Source organism: Phoca vitulina, unplaced genomic scaffold (genome assembly GCF_004348235.1).
Source record: "Phoca vitulina isolate PV1807 unplaced genomic scaffold, GSC_HSeal_1.0 scaffold1, whole genome shotgun sequence".
NCBI lineage: Eukaryota > Metazoa > Chordata > Mammalia > Carnivora > Phocidae > Phoca > Phoca vitulina.
In genome coordinates, this window is record NW_022589704.1 from 25021223 (window position 1) to 25043146 (window position 21924).

Below are 21924 nucleotides of genomic sequence, written 5' to 3' on the forward strand. Positions count from 1 at the left end.
ATATCAGTAACATTCTTTATATATATATAAAGAATGTTACTGATATATATATATATATTCATATATATATATTCATTCTACTATATATAGTAGAATGAATGGGAATAAGTGACTGAGACTATTGGAAGTGAATAATCAGGGAATTGGGAAGCCAGGAAGTTGGATAAAGTTGGATAATGGGGAGAAGTGGGAAGATTTTGGGATGATTTTGACAGATCCAAATGATGTTAAATGGGAAATTTAATGTACAGATGTGGAAGTCTCTCCATATATAGACATGGAGTCAAAGTGAATAAAAATTATGGAAATACAGAGTCAAGTGTTTATATCTTTTGGGACGTCTACATGTGAAGGAAAGGAGAGAGACAGGGAAATAGTTGGAGAGGGAATATTATCAAGAGAAAGATACTTGAAGATGGATGAAATTTGAGTCTGTTTTAGAAGACCCTGTAGAGAGTGGAAGGTTGGAGATACAGGAGAGAGAAATCATTGGTCATAGCACTTTCCTGAAAAAGCTAGAATTAAGGACAAAGGAAATGTGAAAGGATTAGATGGTGATCAAAACTCTTGCCACCATTTTATTAGGAGAGAATAAATAGAAGACAGAAAGATGCAGATAGATAGACAAAGGCGAGGGAGTTTCTGTTTTAATGTTCTATATTTCTGAAATTGTAAAGTCATCTTGCCAAGAAAGAGGAGGATATGTTTTAGCATGTGTGCATGTGTGAAGGGAGTGATGGTTTGAAATATTAAATTCAAATATAAACTGTGCTAATATTTTGCATTTAAAATATTCTGTTACTAATTCTCAAATCATCAATAATTTGCAATGCGTTCCTTTACATGTATTCAGCAGAAGGTCACCCTATTTTATTTTTTGCATGGAAAATAACAAGTTGTGGTTTGCTGTCAGAGACTCTGGACTCATTAAATTAGAAGACTGTTAAAAATTTAATCAGAATCTAACAGCATCCTGTATATGTTCTGAGAAATTAACAGATTTCAATATCTGTAGTGATAATTGCAGTATGCTGATATATAACAATTACTCCAAATTACATCATTACTACAAACATGATCAATTTTTGTGTGTGTGCAATTGTGCAGGTACAGAATATTAATATATCAGGAAATCATACTGAAATATTTTTCTATTTAATTTTTTTTGAAATGCTCTTAAGTAAGGAATTATGATGAATAGTCCCTTACATAAAATATCTTTGGGTCTGATTGTACTGATGTAACTTAAATTTATCCTCAAGCAATGATTCTTGTTTTAGCCATTTGTTCTATATGCCTCTCTTTTAAATCTAAAACAAGTAAAGGTAGAATTCACCATCCTGTTGGTTAAAACTCGCCAGCTATAATTTAGGTATTTCCTTTTCTTTTTTTCTTCTTCCTGTTTTTCTTTAAGATTAATTATTATCTTCAATACATTTTAAAATGCAATTTTAAAATTATAAAACACATTCTCAGTGTATTAGGTATAGATATATGTGTGTATATATGTATGTTTATCCTTCCATACCTTTATCCATATACTAATGCATATATACAATAATAAAGGTTTTGTTTGTTCGCAGATATGGGAACAGTATCCATACATTACTCAGCAGGTTACTTGACTCACAATGAAACATTATGGACAGCTTTCCAGATCAATAGCTGTAACTCCTTCTTTTTATGGTTGTATTATTTTCCCTAGTATTGATTTACCACCAATCCTGTATTTAAAGATACGCTATTCCTAATTTTATGATTTTTACAAATTAGAAAATAACATGTATGTGTGAATATCTAGCATTACAAAAAGTGTATTTAGCTTGGTATCAACTAAAATACATGAAAATATTCAATTTTATTATTCAAATTTGCTAATCATGGTTCAAAAAAGTCAAATAGGCAACACATTAAAAATTATAAACTAAACATTTGAGTTAGAAAACATTTGAGTTACAGTCTCATTTTATTTACATTTATTTATTTTATATACATATATAATTTTATAGCAAATCATTTTTATACCTATCTAAAATCAGATGAGTTCCATTAAAGTATGGCTGAAAGTCTTTGCCCAAAAGTTGCCAAGGACTGCATGATTTAAGATGAAATATCTTCTAATAAGTTTATTGTTTTCTTTATGGTGCCATCAATCAAGGCATAGAGAGGACTTGATAGATAAGGAAGTTTAACCTTCTTTCAAAGTTTGTTGATTTCCTAATTGGTTTTAAGTAATCCAAGATGGACAGATACACCTATATAGATCTTTAATATTTCAACAATTCAGTAGGATGACATTGATCCTATATAGTTTTGAAATAATTAATAAAACTAACAATAACTTAGTAAGTCATAGTAATGCTTAAACCTTTTTTATAAAATACTAAGACTGTATTTGTTCAAAGGGTTTCTCCCTTTTTTTTTCTCTGTCTCACTTTCTCCCTCTCTCATGGTCTTGCTCTACTTTAGTTACTATCATTACTTGATAATAATGAATACCTGGCATGGATTTTACAACTTGGTGCCTGTTGCATACCATCTTAAATTTACAGTTGTGTTCTTTAGATTGTTTTGTTTGTTTGTTTTTGATGGTTTTGCCAATATCTACAGTATTAATATACTTAGCAGTCCTAAAATGTTCTCAAGAAGAGATGATAGTGTTCTCCAACAACCAACTCAGTGTCAGAGAGTGAAGTTAGGGACTATTTACTGCTATCTCTTGTTCTCTCTTCTTGCCCTAAGAAAAACTGAAATTTTGCATGAACTTGGATGGCATGATTATAAGTACAGGCAAGCCATTTGCCTAGGTAGTATCCCAGATGGAAAAATAAAGATGTTTAGTTTGTAGAAGACGAAAGTTTGTAGAAATGCATCAGTCAGGAATTTAAAAGGAATAATATGTCTAATCCATACTACTTTTAGATTATTTCCGTAATAACTATTTATAAAACAAAGAGATTTCAAAATATCCTCTCCTAGATGTCCAAAGCAATACATACCATCAGATATGAGCTACTGTTAATAGTATACATAATTAAATAATAGTAAAATAAACAACAGATTAAAAAATTAATATTCTAGCTAGGAAGAGAATCTGGTTCATGTAGTTGTGTATGTTTATTTGTTTTCCGCAGTAGTAATGATTTCTTTTACATTTAAATGAAATGGTTTCATGCAAAGTGTAAGATTGCTTTGCCATTATTTCATTATTGTTTGAATTGACCTAGATTTACATATATACATATGTACCTATATGTGTGTATATGTGTTTGTGTGTGTGTATATTATATGTATGTAATCTGGTGGCTCTAAATCTGTATCCAGAACATCTGCAAAATCATAAAATCTTCTAAGCAATGGCTTTAGAAAAAAAATGGGTTTCTGCATAATTAAAATGTGTTCTAATTAGAGATTGGGCATTATATAAGTTTAAATAGGAGTTATATTGCTAAACACTGTTATTAGATGCTTTAAAACACATTTTTGTGAACTCAGTCACAACAAAACTCCCCTTAGACTATAAAAGCAAACCATTCTATGCTAAAAATATTAAAGCGGGATGCAATGACCAAAAGTTTTTACAAAGAGGATTTGTCTTTTCTCCAAGTCTTCTGCAGAGTATTTTCAAAGAGATAGACAGAAGCAGCCTCACCCTCTCATTTTTCCCCTTGGAATACTTCCAATCCACTATGGACCCAGAAATTAGAGAAATTGGATATTAGTGTTTTGCCAAGTTAAATGCTAATGAAGAACTCTGTTTTCTTCGTGTTCTCTTTATTGACCTTCCCATATAATAGTTGTTTGAGGTTTGCAAGTTAGGAAAAACATTTTACCACTTTTGAACTTTATCATTACTAGAAAACAGATGACATTGAACATGCTGTGCTGTTCATTATAACACATTTCAGAAACTACATTTCAGAGGAAGCTTTATAAGCTTCTACTTAGTGTTACTTGTAAAAGTGTAAGACGTTCCCCACACCCCCCAAAAAAGCGTTCACTCAAGACTGATGTAGGTACAGCCTAGTAAATAACTAAAAGAGTATGATAACCAAGCAGACATAATAGAAGGCCCGGGGTTCTTAACTATTATCTGGAAAGGGAAAGGCTATTTGTTTCATCTTTTGTTTTTAAAAATCTGATTATCTTGGGATAATGCATTTGACAGTTCAATGCAAGAAAAGAAAGAAAACTTGGAAAATCTGGACATAGTTCCTTTTTCAGTTAGGACCTAGTTGGCTACAAGTAAAATAAAACCTGACATTAGTGGTTTGAGCAAGTAGTTCTGTGTGTTATTCTTCAAAATACGGAAGTCTAGAAGTGAGGGAGGTGTGGCCATTGTGCTCCCCGGATCAGTTATGTCAGGGCCAGAATCTATGTCATTTTCTCATCTTTCTGTTTTGGTAGCAAGATGGCTGCTGCAGCTCTAAACATTATATCCAAGGACAGAAGTGGAAGGACAGGTTCAATCAGCTGTACCTGTTCTATCTCAGACTTCCTTTGCCAACTTCTGCTTCCCTCCCTTGGCCAAAAATGTGTTATATAGACATACCAAGGTGCAGAGAGATTGGGGAAGTTATATAGCTTTTTTTAAAAAAAATTTATATATATATATATATTATTTTATTATGTTATGTTAATCACCATACATTACATCGTTAGTTTTTGGTGTAGTGTTCCATGATTCATTGTTTGCATATAACACCCAGTGCTCCATGCAGAACATGCCCTCTTTAATACCCATCACCAGGCTAACCCATCCCCCACCCCCCTCCCCTCTAGTTATTTAGCTTTTTAAAAATCACTAGATTCAAAGGTGTTAGGGAGCAGGGCATGAAGAATGACAGTTGGGTTAATCAACCAGGGACTTTAATGCAGTATGGTGGGGGGATGAGAGATGAGCTAAACTAAAACAGGCAAACAAGAATAACAACTGGTCTGAGGATTAGCTTTACCACTTTTTGGAGAAAATGCTATTTTGCCAACACTTTGAAATCAGGAATCGGCAAATGTTAAACATGTATCAGCTTCAGAGGAGCATTAAATAAATACCTCTTCCCATTTTCTTTTCATTAGAAATATTTTCCAATTATGATTTTTTAAGTTTAAAAATATATAGGAAGCTCTGAAACTGTTGAAAATTTACGTTCTTTTAAGAGTTGGTTTAACATAAAAAAGTATATAAATATTTATATAAGTACACCATTCATTTAGTTATTTATTCATGCAACAATTATTTATTTAGTGCTTCTTGTTAAGAGACAATAACCTGGCCTCCAAAGAAGTGTAAAGATGACTGTGACACTTAAAAAGTTTATATTTGTACTTTTAAAAATAGAAATGTCATTATTTTACCTTTAAGCTCTGAATATGTACACACAGCAATTTCCCTCCCTAAACTTATTTGAAAGTTTTACACTGTTCATGTAAATAAAAACCCTTAAAAGTATAACTTTATTCTAGAACTCCTAGATGAGGCAAATTAAACTAGAAGTCAGTGTATCCCATGGGATACATTAGAAGTAAATGTTATATATTAGAAATAATGAATATTTGCCCTTGAAGGGATAGATTATACCTAAGGAAAGAAGAAAGGAGTAGTAACAAGCAAGAATCTGATGATGTGTTTGTAAACTTTTTGCTAGCTTGAATGAGTGGAATATGAAGGAAAATGGAAAGATAAAAGGCCACTTGCCAAAATAGGAAAGAATCAGGGAGAAGCAGGCAATACTTTTTTGGGGGGCAAGGGGTATGAAATGAAAGTTTATTTTGGAATTGCTAAAGCTGAGAAATTAGATATCTAAGTGGAAACATCAAGCGGGCAATTGGATATACAGTGGATCCTTGAACAACGTGGGTTTGAACACTGCAGGTCCACTTACATGTGGATTTTTTTATAGTACAGTACAGTACTTCCTGATTTTCTTATTAACAATTTTCTTTTCTCTAGCTTACTTTAGTGTAAAAATATAGTATATATTACATGTAACACACAAAATATGTGTTAACTGACTGTTTATGGTATTGGTAAGGCTTCCGGTCAACAGGAAGCTATTAGCAGGTAAGTTTTTGGGGAGTCAAAAGTTATATGTGGATTTTTGACAATGCAGAGGGAGTGAGTGACCCTAACCCCTGCGTTGTTCAAAAGTCAGCTGAACCTTAGTGCAGAGGGGAGGTCTCAACTTCAGATACAAATTTGCTTATCATTACATAAAGAGATGGATGATATCACTAGGAAGTAATGTGTAAATGGAGAAGAGAAGAAATCCAGTGTTTATGTCCCAGGACCCTTCCATATTTAGAGGTCAGAGAGGTAAGGACAAAGCAACAAAAAGGACTGAAAAGGACTGGCCAGATCAAGAAAAAATAGAGAAAAGTGGTGTGCTGGAATTCAGGTGTTTTAAGAAAGGGAATGTGATCACTCATATAAAATGTTACTAAGTAATTGGTTAAGATTAGGTCTAAGAAATTACTCTGATTTGACAAAAAGGAAACCATTGGTAACTTTGACAAGAGCTGATTTAGTGAAGAGGTGGAGATTAAAAATGTGATGGGAATCAGCTCAAGAATCAAGAGATTGTAAGTGAAATGTGCAATTACAGATAGCTATTTAGAAAATAAGTGGAAAAAAAAGCATATTTCCACAACTGTCCCAAATACTGAAGAGTCTCATCAAGTGGAATGATTGCATTTGTCTTAAATATACTATCACCTAAATATCTCATTTGCTGTTTGATTAATTTAATGATAATTATTGAGAAGTTTTTAGAGAATGTTATTTGAAGGCATAGAGCAATAAAAAAGTAGAAATAATGGTTCCTACCCTCGTGGGGCTTATAATTTACTGGGAAATAAAAAAGAATAATCCAAGAGTAATAATTATAAATAATGAAATCACATTTAGTCTGGGAATGTGTAAAAGAGACACATAATGCTAAGGAGAGATACTCTTGTAAATACAATAGCAAAATGGAATGAATTATGTCGCAGAGATGGCAATAAAATTGAGGCCATTTATTAGCACTTAGTACTTTATATCTGGAGCATAAGATTGTTCCTATGAAAATTACCAGATCACACACACAAAAATATGAAGTGGCCTCTTTCAGAATAGTTATGTTTAACTATCTTTTTCAATTGAAGAACTCTTTACACTTTAATTTTTAATGCCAAACTTTAAATTCTCTGAAAAGGGGATGACATCAGGGCTCATAAGTAAGAAGGACATCCAGGGGCGCCTGGGTGGCTCAGTTGGTTAAGCAACTGCCTTCGGCTCAGGTCATGATCCTGGAGTCCCGGGATCGAGTCCCGCATCGGGCTCCCTGCTCGGCGGGGAGTCTGCTTCTCCCTCTGATCCTCCCCCTCTCATGCTTTCTGTCTCCCATTCTCTCTCAGATAAATAAATAAAATCTTTAAAAAAAAAAAAAAAAAAGTAAGAAGGACATCCATATAGGCTTACAAAGTCATCTGACTCCAGCCTCTGTTACCCAAGTAAAGGTGCTCCACGTATGACAGTATGAACTGGATTTTTAAATGTATTAAAATTTTAAAACTGTGATGCCTGCAAATGATTGGTCTCAAAAGGTCAGTAAAAATATATGAAAAAAAGCATTGAAACAGCAGAATCCACCTTAATGAGACAAATCAAACCATATAAAATATCAATCTCTCAGGAAAACCAAAGGGGAAAAGGGAGGAAAATGAAAAGAAAAAAAATCTCTCCGGAATCATGCTTTTCGTCCTCTGTATGTTTAGCATTCCCAGGGAAAAAATAAAGTATTGAAAAAATCCAAAGGAAATGACATTATGTTATCTGTGACTTTCTTTAATTAAAAAGATAAAGATATTAAAATCAGCACAGATATATGTCCTACAATTAGAGGGGAAACAAGTGGATACAGAAATTTGAAAGTAGATTTAAATGATGACAATACACCTGTACACCGGTCAGCACGTCAAGTCCATAGATCCAGAAGAACTCAACACTACTCCCTTCCAAATGTTGTCTTTCTCCTGATTTTTCCACGTGTGTGAATGCCATCATCAGCCTTCCATTCACCCAAGTAACCCCTCCGTTGTCTGTTGACTTTGTACTTTTTAACATTTCTACTATTGTGATAGTTTTCTGTCTTGTCCTGTGTACTTCCCTAGTCTGCCTCTCATTGCCACTGATGAGGACTATTAAAATAGTCAGCTAACTAGTCTTGAAAATGTCTTCTTTTCCGCTCTTATCTACCTTACAACCTGTTGCCAGAATAATCTTTCTAACCTATTTTGTGTGTGTGCTCTTTTTATTTTTCAAGTACATGAAATTCTAAAATACTACCTTTTATAATGTCTATGGCTCTTATTTAAAAGGAGAAAATTTCTATGAATTGTTTCTTTCTAAACGTTTCTTTTAACATTTTTTGAGATAGAATTGACAAAGCATTATATTAGCTTCCAACATACAATATAATAATTCAATATTTGTATTATTGCCAAATGACCACTGCAATAAGTCTAGCTAACATCAGTTACCATACATAGTTATATAAATTATTTCTTCTTGTGATGAGAACTTTTAAGATTTACTCTTTTAACAACTTTCAAATATACAGTGCAATATTATTAACTATATCACCATGCTGTGCATTACATCCCTCCCCATGACTTATTTATTTTATAACTGTACTTTTGACTCCTGACACTACCCATTTCACATCCCCCAGTCTTCTACCCATGGCAACTACAAATCTGTTTTCTGTATCTATAAACTCATTTTTTATTGTTGTTTGTTTTTGTTTTAGATTCCACATATAAGTGAGACCATATGGTATTTGTCTTTTTCTGTCTGACTTAGTTCACTTAGCATAATTCTTTCAAGGTCCATCCAGTTGTCATAAATGGCAAGATTTCATTCTTTTTGATGGCTGAGTAATATTCCTGTGTGTGTGTGTGTGTGTGTGTGTGTGTACACACCACATCTTCTTTATCTGTTCATCTGTCAAAGGACACTTACATTGTTTCCATATCTTGGTTATTATAAGTAATGCTACAATAAACATGGGGATACATATATATTTTTGAATTAATGTTTTCATTTTCTTTAGATGAATACCCAGAAGTGGAATTACTTTATCATATAGTAGCTCTATTTTTAATTTTATGAGGAACGTTAATACTGTTTTTCTTAATGGCTACCCCAGTTTACATTCCCACCAGCAATGCACTCAACAGTAGAGAAAGGGTTTCCTTTTCTCTGCATTTTCATCAACATTTGTTATTTCTTGACTTTTTGATAATTGTCATTCTAACTGGTATGACATAATATCTCATTGTGGTTTTAATTGGCATTTCCCTAATGATTGACAGGTACATCTTCTCATGTACCTGTTGGCCTCCTCTGTATCTTTTTTTGGAAAAATGTGTATTTAGATTCTCTGCGCATTTTTTTTTCATTTAATCCAATAGAAATGTATTAAGTTCCCACTCTCTGCCAAGCACAGTTCTTTTTTTTTTTAAATTTTTTTATTGTTATGTTAATCCCCATACATTACATCATTAGTTTTAGATATAGTGTTCCATGATTCATTGTTTGTGCATAACACCCAGTGCTCCATGCAGAACGTGCCCTCCTCAATACCCATCACCAGGCTAACCCATCCTCCCAACCCCCCTCCCCTCTAGAACCCTCAGTTTGTTTTTCAGAGTCCATTGTCTCTCATGGTTCTTCTCCCCCTCCGATTTCCCCCCCTTCATTCTTCCCCTCCTGCTACATTCTTCTTCTTCTTTTTTTCTTTCTTAACATATATTGCATTATTTGTTTCAGAGGTACAGATCTGAGATTCAACAGTCTTGCACAATTCACAGTTCTCTGCGCATTTTTTAATTGGATTTTTAAAATTGAGTTGTATTAGTTCTTCATATATTTTAGATATTAACTCATTATCAGTGATAATTTGCAAATATTTTTTTCTCTCATTCACTAAGTTGCCTTTTCATTTTTTTCATAGTTTCCTTTGCTGTGAAGAAGCTTTTTAGCTTGATGTAGACCCACTTCTTGATTTTTGCCTTTGTTTTGGTGTCAAGTCCAAAATATCATTGCCAAGACCTATGTCAAGGAGTTTACCACCTATTTTTTTGTTTTTTGTGTTTTCTAGGAGTTTTATGGTTACAGGTCTCTTACATTCAAGTCCCTAATTCATTTTGAGTTATTTTGTGTGTGTGCTGTAAGATAGTGGTCCAGTTTCATTCTTTTGCATGTGGATGCCCAGTTTTCCCAACATTATTTATTGAAGAGACTGTACTTTCCCCATTTTATATACTTGGCTCCTTTGGTTTAAATAAATGGACCATATATGCACGGGTTTATTTCTGGACTCTCTCTTCTGTTCCTCTGATGTAATATACTCATGCAATCATATGTTAATGGAAACAGAGAAGCTTTGGAGCAAAACATGCCAAGATTTAAATCTACTTAGGATGCTTTTGACCTCAGGCAAGTTGTACAACCTACCTCAGATTCATCACACATAATCCATTATGTTGAAAGAAGTATTTGACGTAACACACATAAAACACCTAGTAAAAGTAGCTTTGTTATTTAATTGTGCAAGAAATTTCAATGACTCTACATGGATATTGCAAATCCTGGCATCTTCCCCATGACTGTACCTGCTTCTCAAAGTCTCCCCCATATCATTTCATCCAAATCTTAAGAATTTATCAAGGCTGCCAACTCCTCTGAGAACATTGGAGTTCCCCTCAAAAGGAAATAAGGCTGCCCAGCAGGGCAAAAAAAAAGTAGAAAGCATTTCATCTAAATTAAAAGGAGTAATATTTCTTAAGAAAGACATTCCCTTACTTCCTCTTTATGTTTTATTCTTTAAAAAGTTTTTAGTGTAAGGCAAGAATTGGGGTGTCTAAAAAGCATGCTAATTTTTTTTAAGTTGCTTTATGTACAAAATTGTATATAAAGAGAACAAGTCAAATCATTACTTAAAAAATTGGTTTGTGAATCCTCTGAAAATGGGACTGCTTTAATCTGTATTATGTAATTGTGCCCAATAAACCTGACACAAATGTACAGCGTAGTGTTTTGATAGATAAAGATAGATGTAATTTACCAATAGAATATAATCTTTGTTAGCAACACAGGTATCTGCAGTTACAGTGCTTAGAATGAATGGGGATTTTGAGGTGAAGAAAAATCTTAACACATGGGAATAAAAAATGGTGTCTACCCTCCCCCACTTTCCTTTTTATAGTTGTGTTTATGTACCATTATCTACTCTATTATAAAACTAATAAATTCCTTAGCATATTAAACAACTTTGATAGGAAACACAATTGAAGTTGTAAAAGTTTTATCAATTTTTTTAATCCTTTGGCATATTGCTGCAGATTACCATATCTATGCAATGAATAGGTAATAGGATAGAATACTTAGTAGATAATGTATTTTATAATTAAATGTTTACAATATTTTGTTTTTGGCATCAAACATGTTTCTATATACTATCTATACAGACAATCATAAAAGTGTTATACTAATACAAACATTGCTGATATTATGTAATAGGTATAAACTATGAAAAAAAATCTAAGTGCCAAAAAATCACCTACATTCTTAAAAAAACCTATTGAAAGAAAAATTCTTTCTAGTCTAATTCCCTTTCAACACTTTATTTGTAGAAATCCATAGGTATTTTTCTATTTTACCTTAATAAAGCTGGGGGAAAAAAAAGAAATTCATAAGTGTATTACATATATCCTCAGAATGGTGTCTTTAAGCATGAGGATGTCTGTCCCCAAAATCAAATCTACAAGTATATATACTATCTTAAAAATTGTAACAAACAAGCAAACAAAACCCACAGATAGATACAAAATCACCACTAGAGAGAAGGAAGAAATTACATGAAACTATTAGAAATTTTTCTCAGAGGCTAATCCTAGAGGTAAAAGAATCCGGAGGATATTTACATATTGCTTTAATGGTAAAAATCTCTACTGAAATACTCTTAACACTGTTTTATTGAATAATCTGTAGCAATCACATATTTAAAAAATATTGGGAAAAAAATTATCTTATCACGTGAAGACAAGTCAAATTTGCTTAGGAAGAGGGAGAATATGTTGTGATTCATTTGTTTCAGCACTTACATTTCTGGTTACATTTAAGATGTAATAGAGGAATCCAGAATCCTAATCAAAGGGTAAAGACATACTGTAATACCCTAGGTCTCATCAAGTAAACACTGTAACTGTCAACTGCTGTCTACCTCAGAGAGTCTGACCCAGATCACTTCTATTTGTTCGAAAAGAAAAGATGTGTCATATTTATAGAGCAGGTGGAATGCAGGGTCACCATAAGCACAGTTTGTAGGAGGAAAAAAAAAACAACAAACAAAAAAGCCACATTAATGTGGTTCTCCTTGCCCTAGGCAGTAACACTTAAAATGTCTTCTGGGGAATTTCAATGTTTCCTAGTGTTTCGAGGTCTCTTGTTTCAAATCTGAACCTCTTTGGGAAAGACTGAACAGACTATCAGTTCAGTAGGCACTGTAACTAGAATGATAGATACTGTTTGTCTTTGCCTTTTGTAAAGGAAATCCAGGGTTTTTTTATAAGCCAAAAAATCCTCTTAACTGTTTTCTCATTGAGAAAATAAAATGAAGCTAAGTAAAGAATAAGGTCACTTACAAATTTCAATAAAGACATAAAGGATTTAATAAACTGAAACCACAATGAACATAGCAAGGCAGATAAAATGATCATCCAGTGAGAATTACAATAGTAAGATATGACTAAATATAAAATCTAAGAGCATATTAGAACCCCTAAATAAATTTATGTGCATTTTCTATTCTCTACTTTCAAAAAGATACTGAAGAAAAATATGATGAATTGTCAATCTGCCTTAAAAACCAATTCTAATGAGTCAGATTTGGAAAGAGAGACAACATAATATAGCTGAAAAATTAATGGACTTGAGATCCCAAGATGTAAAAAGTTAGCATTACTATTATGTTTGACCTTATCTAGGTGTCTTAACTTTTCTCAGAGTCTGTTTCTTTATGTTTTATATGGGGATTATAAGATCTACATTGTATAGTTATAGTGAAAATATACAGTGTATGTAAAAATAAGTTTTAATTAAAAATATGCAGCTATTATTAGAATAAAAAGTTTATAGTTTATTTACTTATTTATTTTATTATTATGTTCAGTTAGCCAACATATAGTACATCATTAGTTTTTGATGTAGTGTTCAGAGAGGGAGACTAACTATTTTTTTAATTTAGGGGTAGTATATAGGACCAAATAAGTCTCTGATTTACCTCTATAAAAGGGAATGTTTTCTATATCAGAATAAAATGTTTTTAATATTTTCATTTGTCTTAGATTATTTCCCATTGAAAGTGAAGGAAATTGTTAGTGATACTATATGCACTATAAAACTCATGAATAGCTGATGGCAGTCTTTATTCTTATTTTTTTTAAGTTTTAAGTAATCTTTGCATCCAATGTGGGACTCAAACCTACAACCCCTGAGATCAAGAGTTGTACCTCTTCTGACTGAGCCAGCCAGGTGCCCCATACCTGATGGCAGTCAAATTTCATGTTCCCTTTATATGAGCAGAACTTTTGCTATGTTTAAACTGCTTACCTAACAACTAAAACTATTGAAAATGTTGTTTCCAAATTGTGTTCCTTATATTAGTTGGCAGATGATTCTAAGAATTTTCTTTCAATAATGAGTCAACTTTTTTTTTAATTGAGGAGTCAACATATTTCTGATCAACTATATTTTTCCTAAAGCAAGAGCAAATTAGGAAACATTGAGTGCATTGCTGATGATAGATTCAACCTCTGGTTCATGGCGGATTCACACTTTTGTCTGATCTCCCCTGTAAGATTTTCAGAAGAAAGACAGGGTACAAGATGATAGCCAATGTTATCTAAGTGTATTTTTTAAAGAAAATATAAGATTACAGAGAATCATAACATCTGACCCTAATTTATGAAACATCCATTTAAGTTACATATACGGTTATTACATGTAGTGATTAATTTACTTTCCTAGCAAGTAAAACCTGTTCATACTAATGTCCTCTTGTATGAATGTGTGTAAGTATACACATGCACAATGTGCACACGCACACACACTTAGATGTGCGTTATATATAACTGACGTCGCTGTTATATGTAAGGACTTGTTAGCTTGAGGTATCCTAGTTTCTTTAAATTGGGCTAAAGTTAAGGTAAACATTTGATTGTATTGCTCACACAAGGCCGCTTTTGAGAGTCTGTGGGGTACTATTGATATTTACACTGGCACAAATATAGATTGTCCTGGCCAAAGTGAAGCATATGATTCACAAATGCTTAAAGGTATTTATTTATTTGGTAGGATCTAGAAGCAAAGTCATCAGAGCTCAGAAATGTAAAAAAGAATAGTTCCCTGCTGTGTTTATGTTTTATTACCTTAAGTGAAGAATGTATTTATATGTATTTAAGCTGAGTTATTTGCTAGAAGAACTACACTCACAAATAGTTAGAGACAGACATATAATTAAAATTCAGATTGGTCTGACTCTAAAGCCTCTTTCCAGCACAATATGCCGCTCTAAGGAAAAATCATGCAGATTCGAAAGGTAAACAAAAAATAATAATGTTAGAGGTACTATTTCACCATTTTACTTCAAGTTTATTATACAAAAATGCCCTGGTAAAATTATCTGACTAGCCTGTTGTTTTTGTTTGTTTTACTTCCTGTTTAAATTTTTCAAAATTCTGTTTAACCTTTAGTACCCATAAATAAACAGTGAATCCACTCTAAGTCTGATCCTGTGAATTCTGAGACCCATCTCCACATATTTAATTTAATTTAGAAGTTTCCAAAAATGGATCTCACTCTTTTAAAGTCATACTGTCGGTTGCAAATTATGCCATTGGTGTTTTATAGGACTTAAGGTTGTTTCTCTTCTCTGTATTGAAAAGTATTCTGTATTCAAGAAAAAAAGAAAAATATACCTATATTATAAAATTAAAGTCCTTTTATTTGGTGATATACCTATAAAAGAATCTTATAGATTTAGCATTCTTTTGCAATGACTATATTAGACAAAATACCAGTTTTACTAAGTTTACAATTTTCAAGAAAATACCACTGTATATTTTTAAGAGGATAGTCTGCCCTTGACATTAAATGGAAAATGGTATATTAGATAGTTTCAGAGCCATTGAGTTGTAATCATAAATTCTATTGACTTTACTACATTTTTTTTTCTGACCTGATCTGGAAAGAAACAGATCAGTGAAGGAAAATATTTGGATGTTTATAAAATCAGGTTTCATGTATTCTCTCACATTTTATATTCTCCAGTGAGGAATAGCATGGTTCAAATATAGCAATAAATGTTAAGAATATATCTTATTATATGAGTGATATAGTTTTGGGAGACACTACTCTTTTACAGATAACTGTTTAAGACAGATCATTGCATTCAAGGCAATAGAATATAATACATTCTGTTGTCTCTGAACTTCTAAATGAAATTATGAAAACTAAATTATATGTTTTTAAATAAATGAGCCAAGTTCATTTGTGATTCAGAATCTTTATTATATTAGTCTCTATGAATAGTAGGAGAATATGTTTCATTATAGTATCTCCAAATCACAGAATAAGGTAAATTATCAGTTGATTACATCTTTCTAATCTAAGCTTGGAATTGGCACTTGAAGTGCCCTATCTTTTATATTTTAGGGGTCCCATCCTTTTTTAATATATAGGCAAATGACAACAAACAATACTCCTGTAACAGATAAGGGATGACAAAGTATTCTAGGTCCCTTGGCGTTTGACCCTTATGATCTTGTTAACAGTGTCATATCTCAGCCTTTTAAGAGGTTACTCTGACTCACATGTAAAGAGAAACACTTTCTTTCAGCAATATAGCTTGGTTGTCAATAGCCAGCATTATATCCTAATATCCTATATCCCAATAGCCAGCTGTATATCCTAGTGAGGATATACAACAATTTTAAAAAGCAACTTAAGTAGCTATATCCTCTTTATCCAAATGGTCCTCGTAAGAGTTGAAGCATTAACTCTCAAGAAAAAATGGGCATCTATCCTACACCTACTAATGTCTAGAGATCATCAAAATTTTGGAGAGTAGGAAATGTGTAAGTAGTGTTAACTTTTCGTATTAGGTTGGTTTTATGAAGCAAAGTGTTAATTGTACACAACATAGTGAGTGGTAAATGTCTCAGACACATTAAACTGTAATTAATAGAAAATATCTACAAAAGTACTTACATTGTAAAAGTGGATAGGGGATAGCAAAATGAATTAATTGAAAATATGCAAAGTAAACAGTCAAGGCAAAAAAGAAAACAAGGCCATTATTATAAACTAAACTTATAGACAATGATTTATTTTTCTGTTTTTCTTAAATTTAACAATTTTTTTTTCAAAGGAAATATAAATACATGGTATAAAATGAGAAAATGCCCATTAAATGGTAAAAATACAAAAATAAGAGCAGTATGGTCATACTATCCAAAGACAAGTACTGTTTAGTGTCTTACTGTATATTCTAGATCTTCTTATGCACATACAGGTGCGTGTATGGATTTTCTCTCATTGAGATTCTACTGTTTCTAACCCAATCTTTTAAATTTCTAGCCTGCATCTTTCCATGGCAGTACATTTTTATCTCACCTACTACTTAATCCATAATCAAACTTCTCAAATTACCTAAAAAATGTCTATGCAAATGGTTGTCCAAATTACGGTCCAGTCCAGGATTGCATTTCACATCTTGTTGTTATGACTAGTAAGTCTTCTTAATCAAAGCCAGTACCTTATTTTTCATATTCACTTATTAAAGGGAACATACAAGTTGTCTTATGGAATATTCCCCCTTCTCAATTAACTGGTTGCTTACTTATGGTTTATGATTTATTTTTCAAGAATAAATTCTATTGAAATATGAAGAATTTGACCACTTAAAATGTAAAACAAAACATTTGTGTATGATTTTTAGGTGCAGAAACTCTAGTTCTTTACCTCTTCGGGTTGTTTGTACCTCTACCACTCCTGCAGAGGGGTAAGAAAAGAAAAATGGTAAAGAAATGCAAATCAACCAAGGAACTGCTATGGGAAAGTATTGAATGTAAATGCTAACTAGAAAAACATAGAAATTACTGTCTATTGAGTTTTTGAGTGTTTTATGTGCATTGCTGCAACCTAACTAAGTAGTAATGACATGACAATTGATAACCACCCAAATTAAATGGAAAGAATGGAGGCAGAAGTCGTATTTTGTTCTATTAGGAATCATTCTTCTTAAAATAGAAAACAAACAAAAACAAAATAGAGCATTTTCTGTTAATTTACAGCAACATTGACATATATTTTCATAAATTCATGCCACTTATTCTTTTGCAAAATAGATAAGCAGGGGAAGTATAGAGTTTAGTTCAAATGTACAATTGATAAAATGTTGGGCACTATTCTCAGAAATACATAAATCCTTTGCAATAAAAATATCGGGTTGAAGAAAAAAAATACAACCCTTTGTATAGTAATGGCTTTTTCAGGGATATGTTAGGCACTTGAACTGGAAATTATGCCTTGAACAGAAAACTTAAAATATTTTTTGAAATACATATTTAACTGCCATGCTCAAAAATATGATCTTACACACGCCAAAACACATCACAATGATGAGTTTGTGTCCATACTACAGTTTAATTTTCTCAGCATAGATTTTTATATCTTTATAAAGTTCCATTTAGGGAAATATGGTTGAATTATAGCAACATTCCAGTATGCTATACTACTTTCGGCTGTCAGGAAACAACCTTTAGGATGAAATACTTCTTAAGGTTTTTCTGTAGTTTTATATGGCAATATAACAGTCATAATCTTTAAAAGACATGGCTTCATTTATCGAAGTGACACAGATTTTTTTCAAGAGCTCTTTAAAATTTAAAAATTTTATTTAGGATCATCCACTATCATTATTTCTGATGTGTCTTTGAGCAATAGTTTATTTTGCAAGAGCAAGTAGTTTTTTTTTTTTTCTAAAAGAATGTAGCTGTACAGGGTAGATTCTTCTGCAAATAGGAATATAAGGTATAAAATACTTTACTATGGAAAGCATGGACATTCAGGAAGTTCTTTTTTAGTTTTCATATCTGTCATGGCTTCATGGTCAAATATGTATTAGGTAACACCTATGTGTTTTACTCTGGGCTATTTGCTGTGACATATGAAATTAATATACGTCAGGGCTCTGACCACAGAAAGCTCATAGATACTATTCTACTCTTGAACAAGAAGTTAAGACTATAAATATTATTTTCAGGCAAGGAAAAAATTTATCTTTGAAAACAATAAGTGATTAGTTTCAAAATTGTATCTTAGCTAACAATGTATTAGAGAAACACTTTAAGAATACAAATCTCTAGTGAATCTCTTCTAACCCCCTTTTAATGTAGTACTTAATGTGTAGACCTCTTTTATGGGTATATGATGCTTCGGCACACTTTTGATAAGCATAATTACTCCTGTCATTATAACTCTGAAAACCTGTCTGACCCAGTTCTTTACCTTTTTCCCGCCCTTTATCCCAGCACAGTTGCCTAGCCAGCGTTTGAAACAGCACTTTTATCAATACATCTCTCTTATTGATACCCTAATGCTCCAGAGGTGTGAGGTTCATATATCTCCAGACCATGCATTTTTGCTTTAAAGCAGTAGTTCTCAAGGCAGGGGGAGTGGGGCTGCGGGGTGACTTTGGCAGACATTTGACAGTATCTAGAGAAACTGCTGTGACTAGTGGATGGGGTGCTACTGGCATCTAGTGGATGGAGGCTAAGGATGTTGATAAACACCCCAAAATGCTTAAGGCAGTCCCCCACAGCAAACAAGTATCCAGCCCAAAATGTCAATAGTGCCACTGTTGAGAAAGCCTACTTTAGAGAAAATGTTGAAAATAATATTATATACCACAACAATGTTATTAAAATATATTTCCATCTATTTAGAGAAAAAGTAAAATGAAAATAATTTTAAATGCTTGTATATCAACATTTAGGCAGGTGTTCTTCATTCTGTTACCAAGTATTATTTTGTTGTTGTTGTCGTTGTTGTTGTTGAATGGCATGCTGTGGCCACTCATCTCCAAAGATTAGTTGTATGTGCATGGTTTATTATTTAAAAAACAAAGCAAAACAAAAAGTGGGAATAGTTTTTATTCCCCCCAAAATTTTGTGATGGCTTTAATGCATTTTTTATTTGTATTTCTTCTAACTGACTAGACCTGTGATGTGTGGATAATGTATTTATTGCACAACTGCTCTTTTTCTCCCTCTGTCTTGTCTCTCTTCTTACTTTTTTTTTTTCTTCTTCTTTTTCATTCTGGTGGGCAGAACTCCCCTAATTGCAGCGGGAGTCATCGGCGGGCTCTTCATCCTGGTCATCATGGGTCTAACATTTGCAGTTTATGTTAGAAGGAAGAGCATCAAAAAGAAAAGAGCCTTAAGAAGATTTCTGGAAACAGAGGTGTGGTGTTTATTTGTTCTCCATGTGCTTAGGGACTTTCATTAGGTTTAGAAGGTTTAGATGATACTCGGTTTTTTAATCCAAGTGAACTCTGTTCAATTTCCTGCTGACAGTTTATAGTTCATAGTATGTTATAGAATTGATGAAAAATCAGAGTATACAGTAAAAGTAGTCAAGGCAGTTTCATGGCTTTAAAGAGGACAAATGGCAGAGGTCAAGGAGATTATCTGATTGAATGACAGATCTTATTGAAAAGACATAACTGTTTCTTTTGGAGGAGGAATCCCACTAGAGTTCTAGGATATTACAGTAGCAGAACTAGAAAACATCTGGGGAGAGAATATCTCAACAGCAGAACTAGAAAAATGTTAGAAAGAGAGAATTTTTCTGATTCAAAATAAAGCCAGATAGGCAAGCAATTTATGCTTTAATTAGGGTCATTAATTGGTAGCCACTGATCTCATTATACCAACAGTGAAAAGCTGAGCTTACAGGATAAACCTTCCTATTGTAATCACACAGACCTTACCACACAATTTATGGGAAGCATTTAATGTTATGCATGTTAGTTATTGTGAATATGTAAATTACCCACAAATTATTACAATTTCTCTTATATTGCCACACTGAGTTCTCTAACATGCAAGGTGATAGTTTTTACTGTATAGGTTACAGAGGAAAAACAATTACAGAAAACTATGCATTGCCAGATCCTTCTCAACTTGCACCTTACCTTCTTTCTCCTGATACACACATCCATGGCTCTTTGAACAGCTCAAAGCAATTCTGTACTGAGACTTAGCCTTCTCTAGATCTGTTTTTTTTTTTTTTTTTTTTTTTTTTTTTGCTCATTGTCAGTGTGACAGTTTGACTTTTCCTCTTAACACAGACAGGAATGAGAATATTCATTCATAAATTTTGCAAACTGATAATGAATTAAATTTTAGCTCTCTTCCTCCAAAAGTTGAAACTAGATAGAAGAATCATGTGAAATGTTCGGGAAGCTATTTTAATTCCATGCAGGAAAGAATGTCTAAGAATTGGAGTTGTCTAAAATTAGAATGGGTTGTCTTATCGATAGAGATGTTCAAGCATAAGATAGGCAGTCAGTTATATACGTGAGAAAAAATAGTAGTAATTTTTACTTGAGCTGGATGTTTACAAAAGATCAACTTGATCATTTTCAACCTTGCACATGTGAATACAAGTTTGGACACAACACATGTGCTGTGCATATTTTCAATTTAGCAAGGATGCTGGAGGCAGAATTCTCCCTCATGGCCAGCTTGGGGCAGTCGTGGAGAAAATTCTAAGTGAAGTAAATTAGAATTGGAGAGGAACTGAAGGCTTGGAACAGCAGTGGACATTTAGGTGATTGAATAAATAGGAAAGGAATCTGTCCCTTAACCACATGCAGGAAAGTCTCATTGCTATAAAAATAATCATTTTGTTTGTTTTCTTTTTTAATACAGTGCTTTCTAGAAATGTCCTTCAAATTGACATTTCATTATTAAATAAACACATATTGATTGGTTTTAGAAGCAGACTCTATTTTTTATAAAAAGTTATTGCTTACCACTAAATTAGATAATTGTAAAATTCCCATCTTTCTCTCAGTAAAAGTAAATAACTGTGATCTTCTATCATCTAAACAGAAGAGGAATTCTTAAGAGGATCAACTCAAATCCTTAAATACTAAAGCTAGAAATTTGTCTCAGATGTGAAAAACTTGTTAAAGCATGATATATTGTTGGAATGTACTTAGAGTTAATATGCTTTTCCAGAATCATATTGCTCCAGATTGTCTGTCTTCTGTTGCATGCATAAAAGTAGAAAATGTTTTTTTTTTTCCAACATACTCTTACGAGATGCACCGTAAGCTTAATGCTTTGATAGATCCTGTGATTAGAAAATGTTAATGGGACGTGATCATATCCCTTGAAGAGTGACAGATTCAGTGCCTACAATATGGCAGGCAATGTTCCAAAGTTTTCCATCTACGCTACCTCCCATTTCATCCCTTGACAATCTTCTATGGTAATTACTGCTGTACCTATTTCACAGGTGTGAAATAAGGGGGTAGGAGGGGTAATTTGCTTTCTCAGCCTGTAAGTGGCAGTACTAGTGTACAAACCTACAATTTTAAACTTGACACTCTTTCTGCCATACTGGCTTGCAAAATGAAACAATGCTTCTTTCAGACGTATCATTCTCAAATTCCTGGAAAAATGTGTTTGTATAAATTTTGAAGTGATATCTAAGAAAATTGCAGGAGACTAAACATTTCAGGTAGAATTGTGAAATTTTCAAAATATGGAATTATGGCATATTATATGCCAAAGCGTATATTTTAAAAG

The 21924-nt window shown here is 32.7% G+C and overlaps 1 protein-coding gene across 5 annotated transcripts in view; it reads left to right on the plus strand.

Moving 5' to 3' along the window:
• Nucleotides 1-21924, plus strand: part of ERBB4 (erb-b2 receptor tyrosine kinase 4) — a 1092681-nt gene that overhangs the window by 868571 nt on the left and 202186 nt on the right. For all 5 annotated transcript variants that reach the window (XM_032402964.1, XM_032402981.1, XM_032402953.1 and 2 more), the window contains one exon: nucleotides 19435-19567. In XM_032402964.1, coding sequence (XP_032258855.1) covers nucleotides 19435-19567 — 133 coding nt within the window. The remainder of the gene's footprint in view (nucleotides 1-19434; nucleotides 19568-21924) is intronic.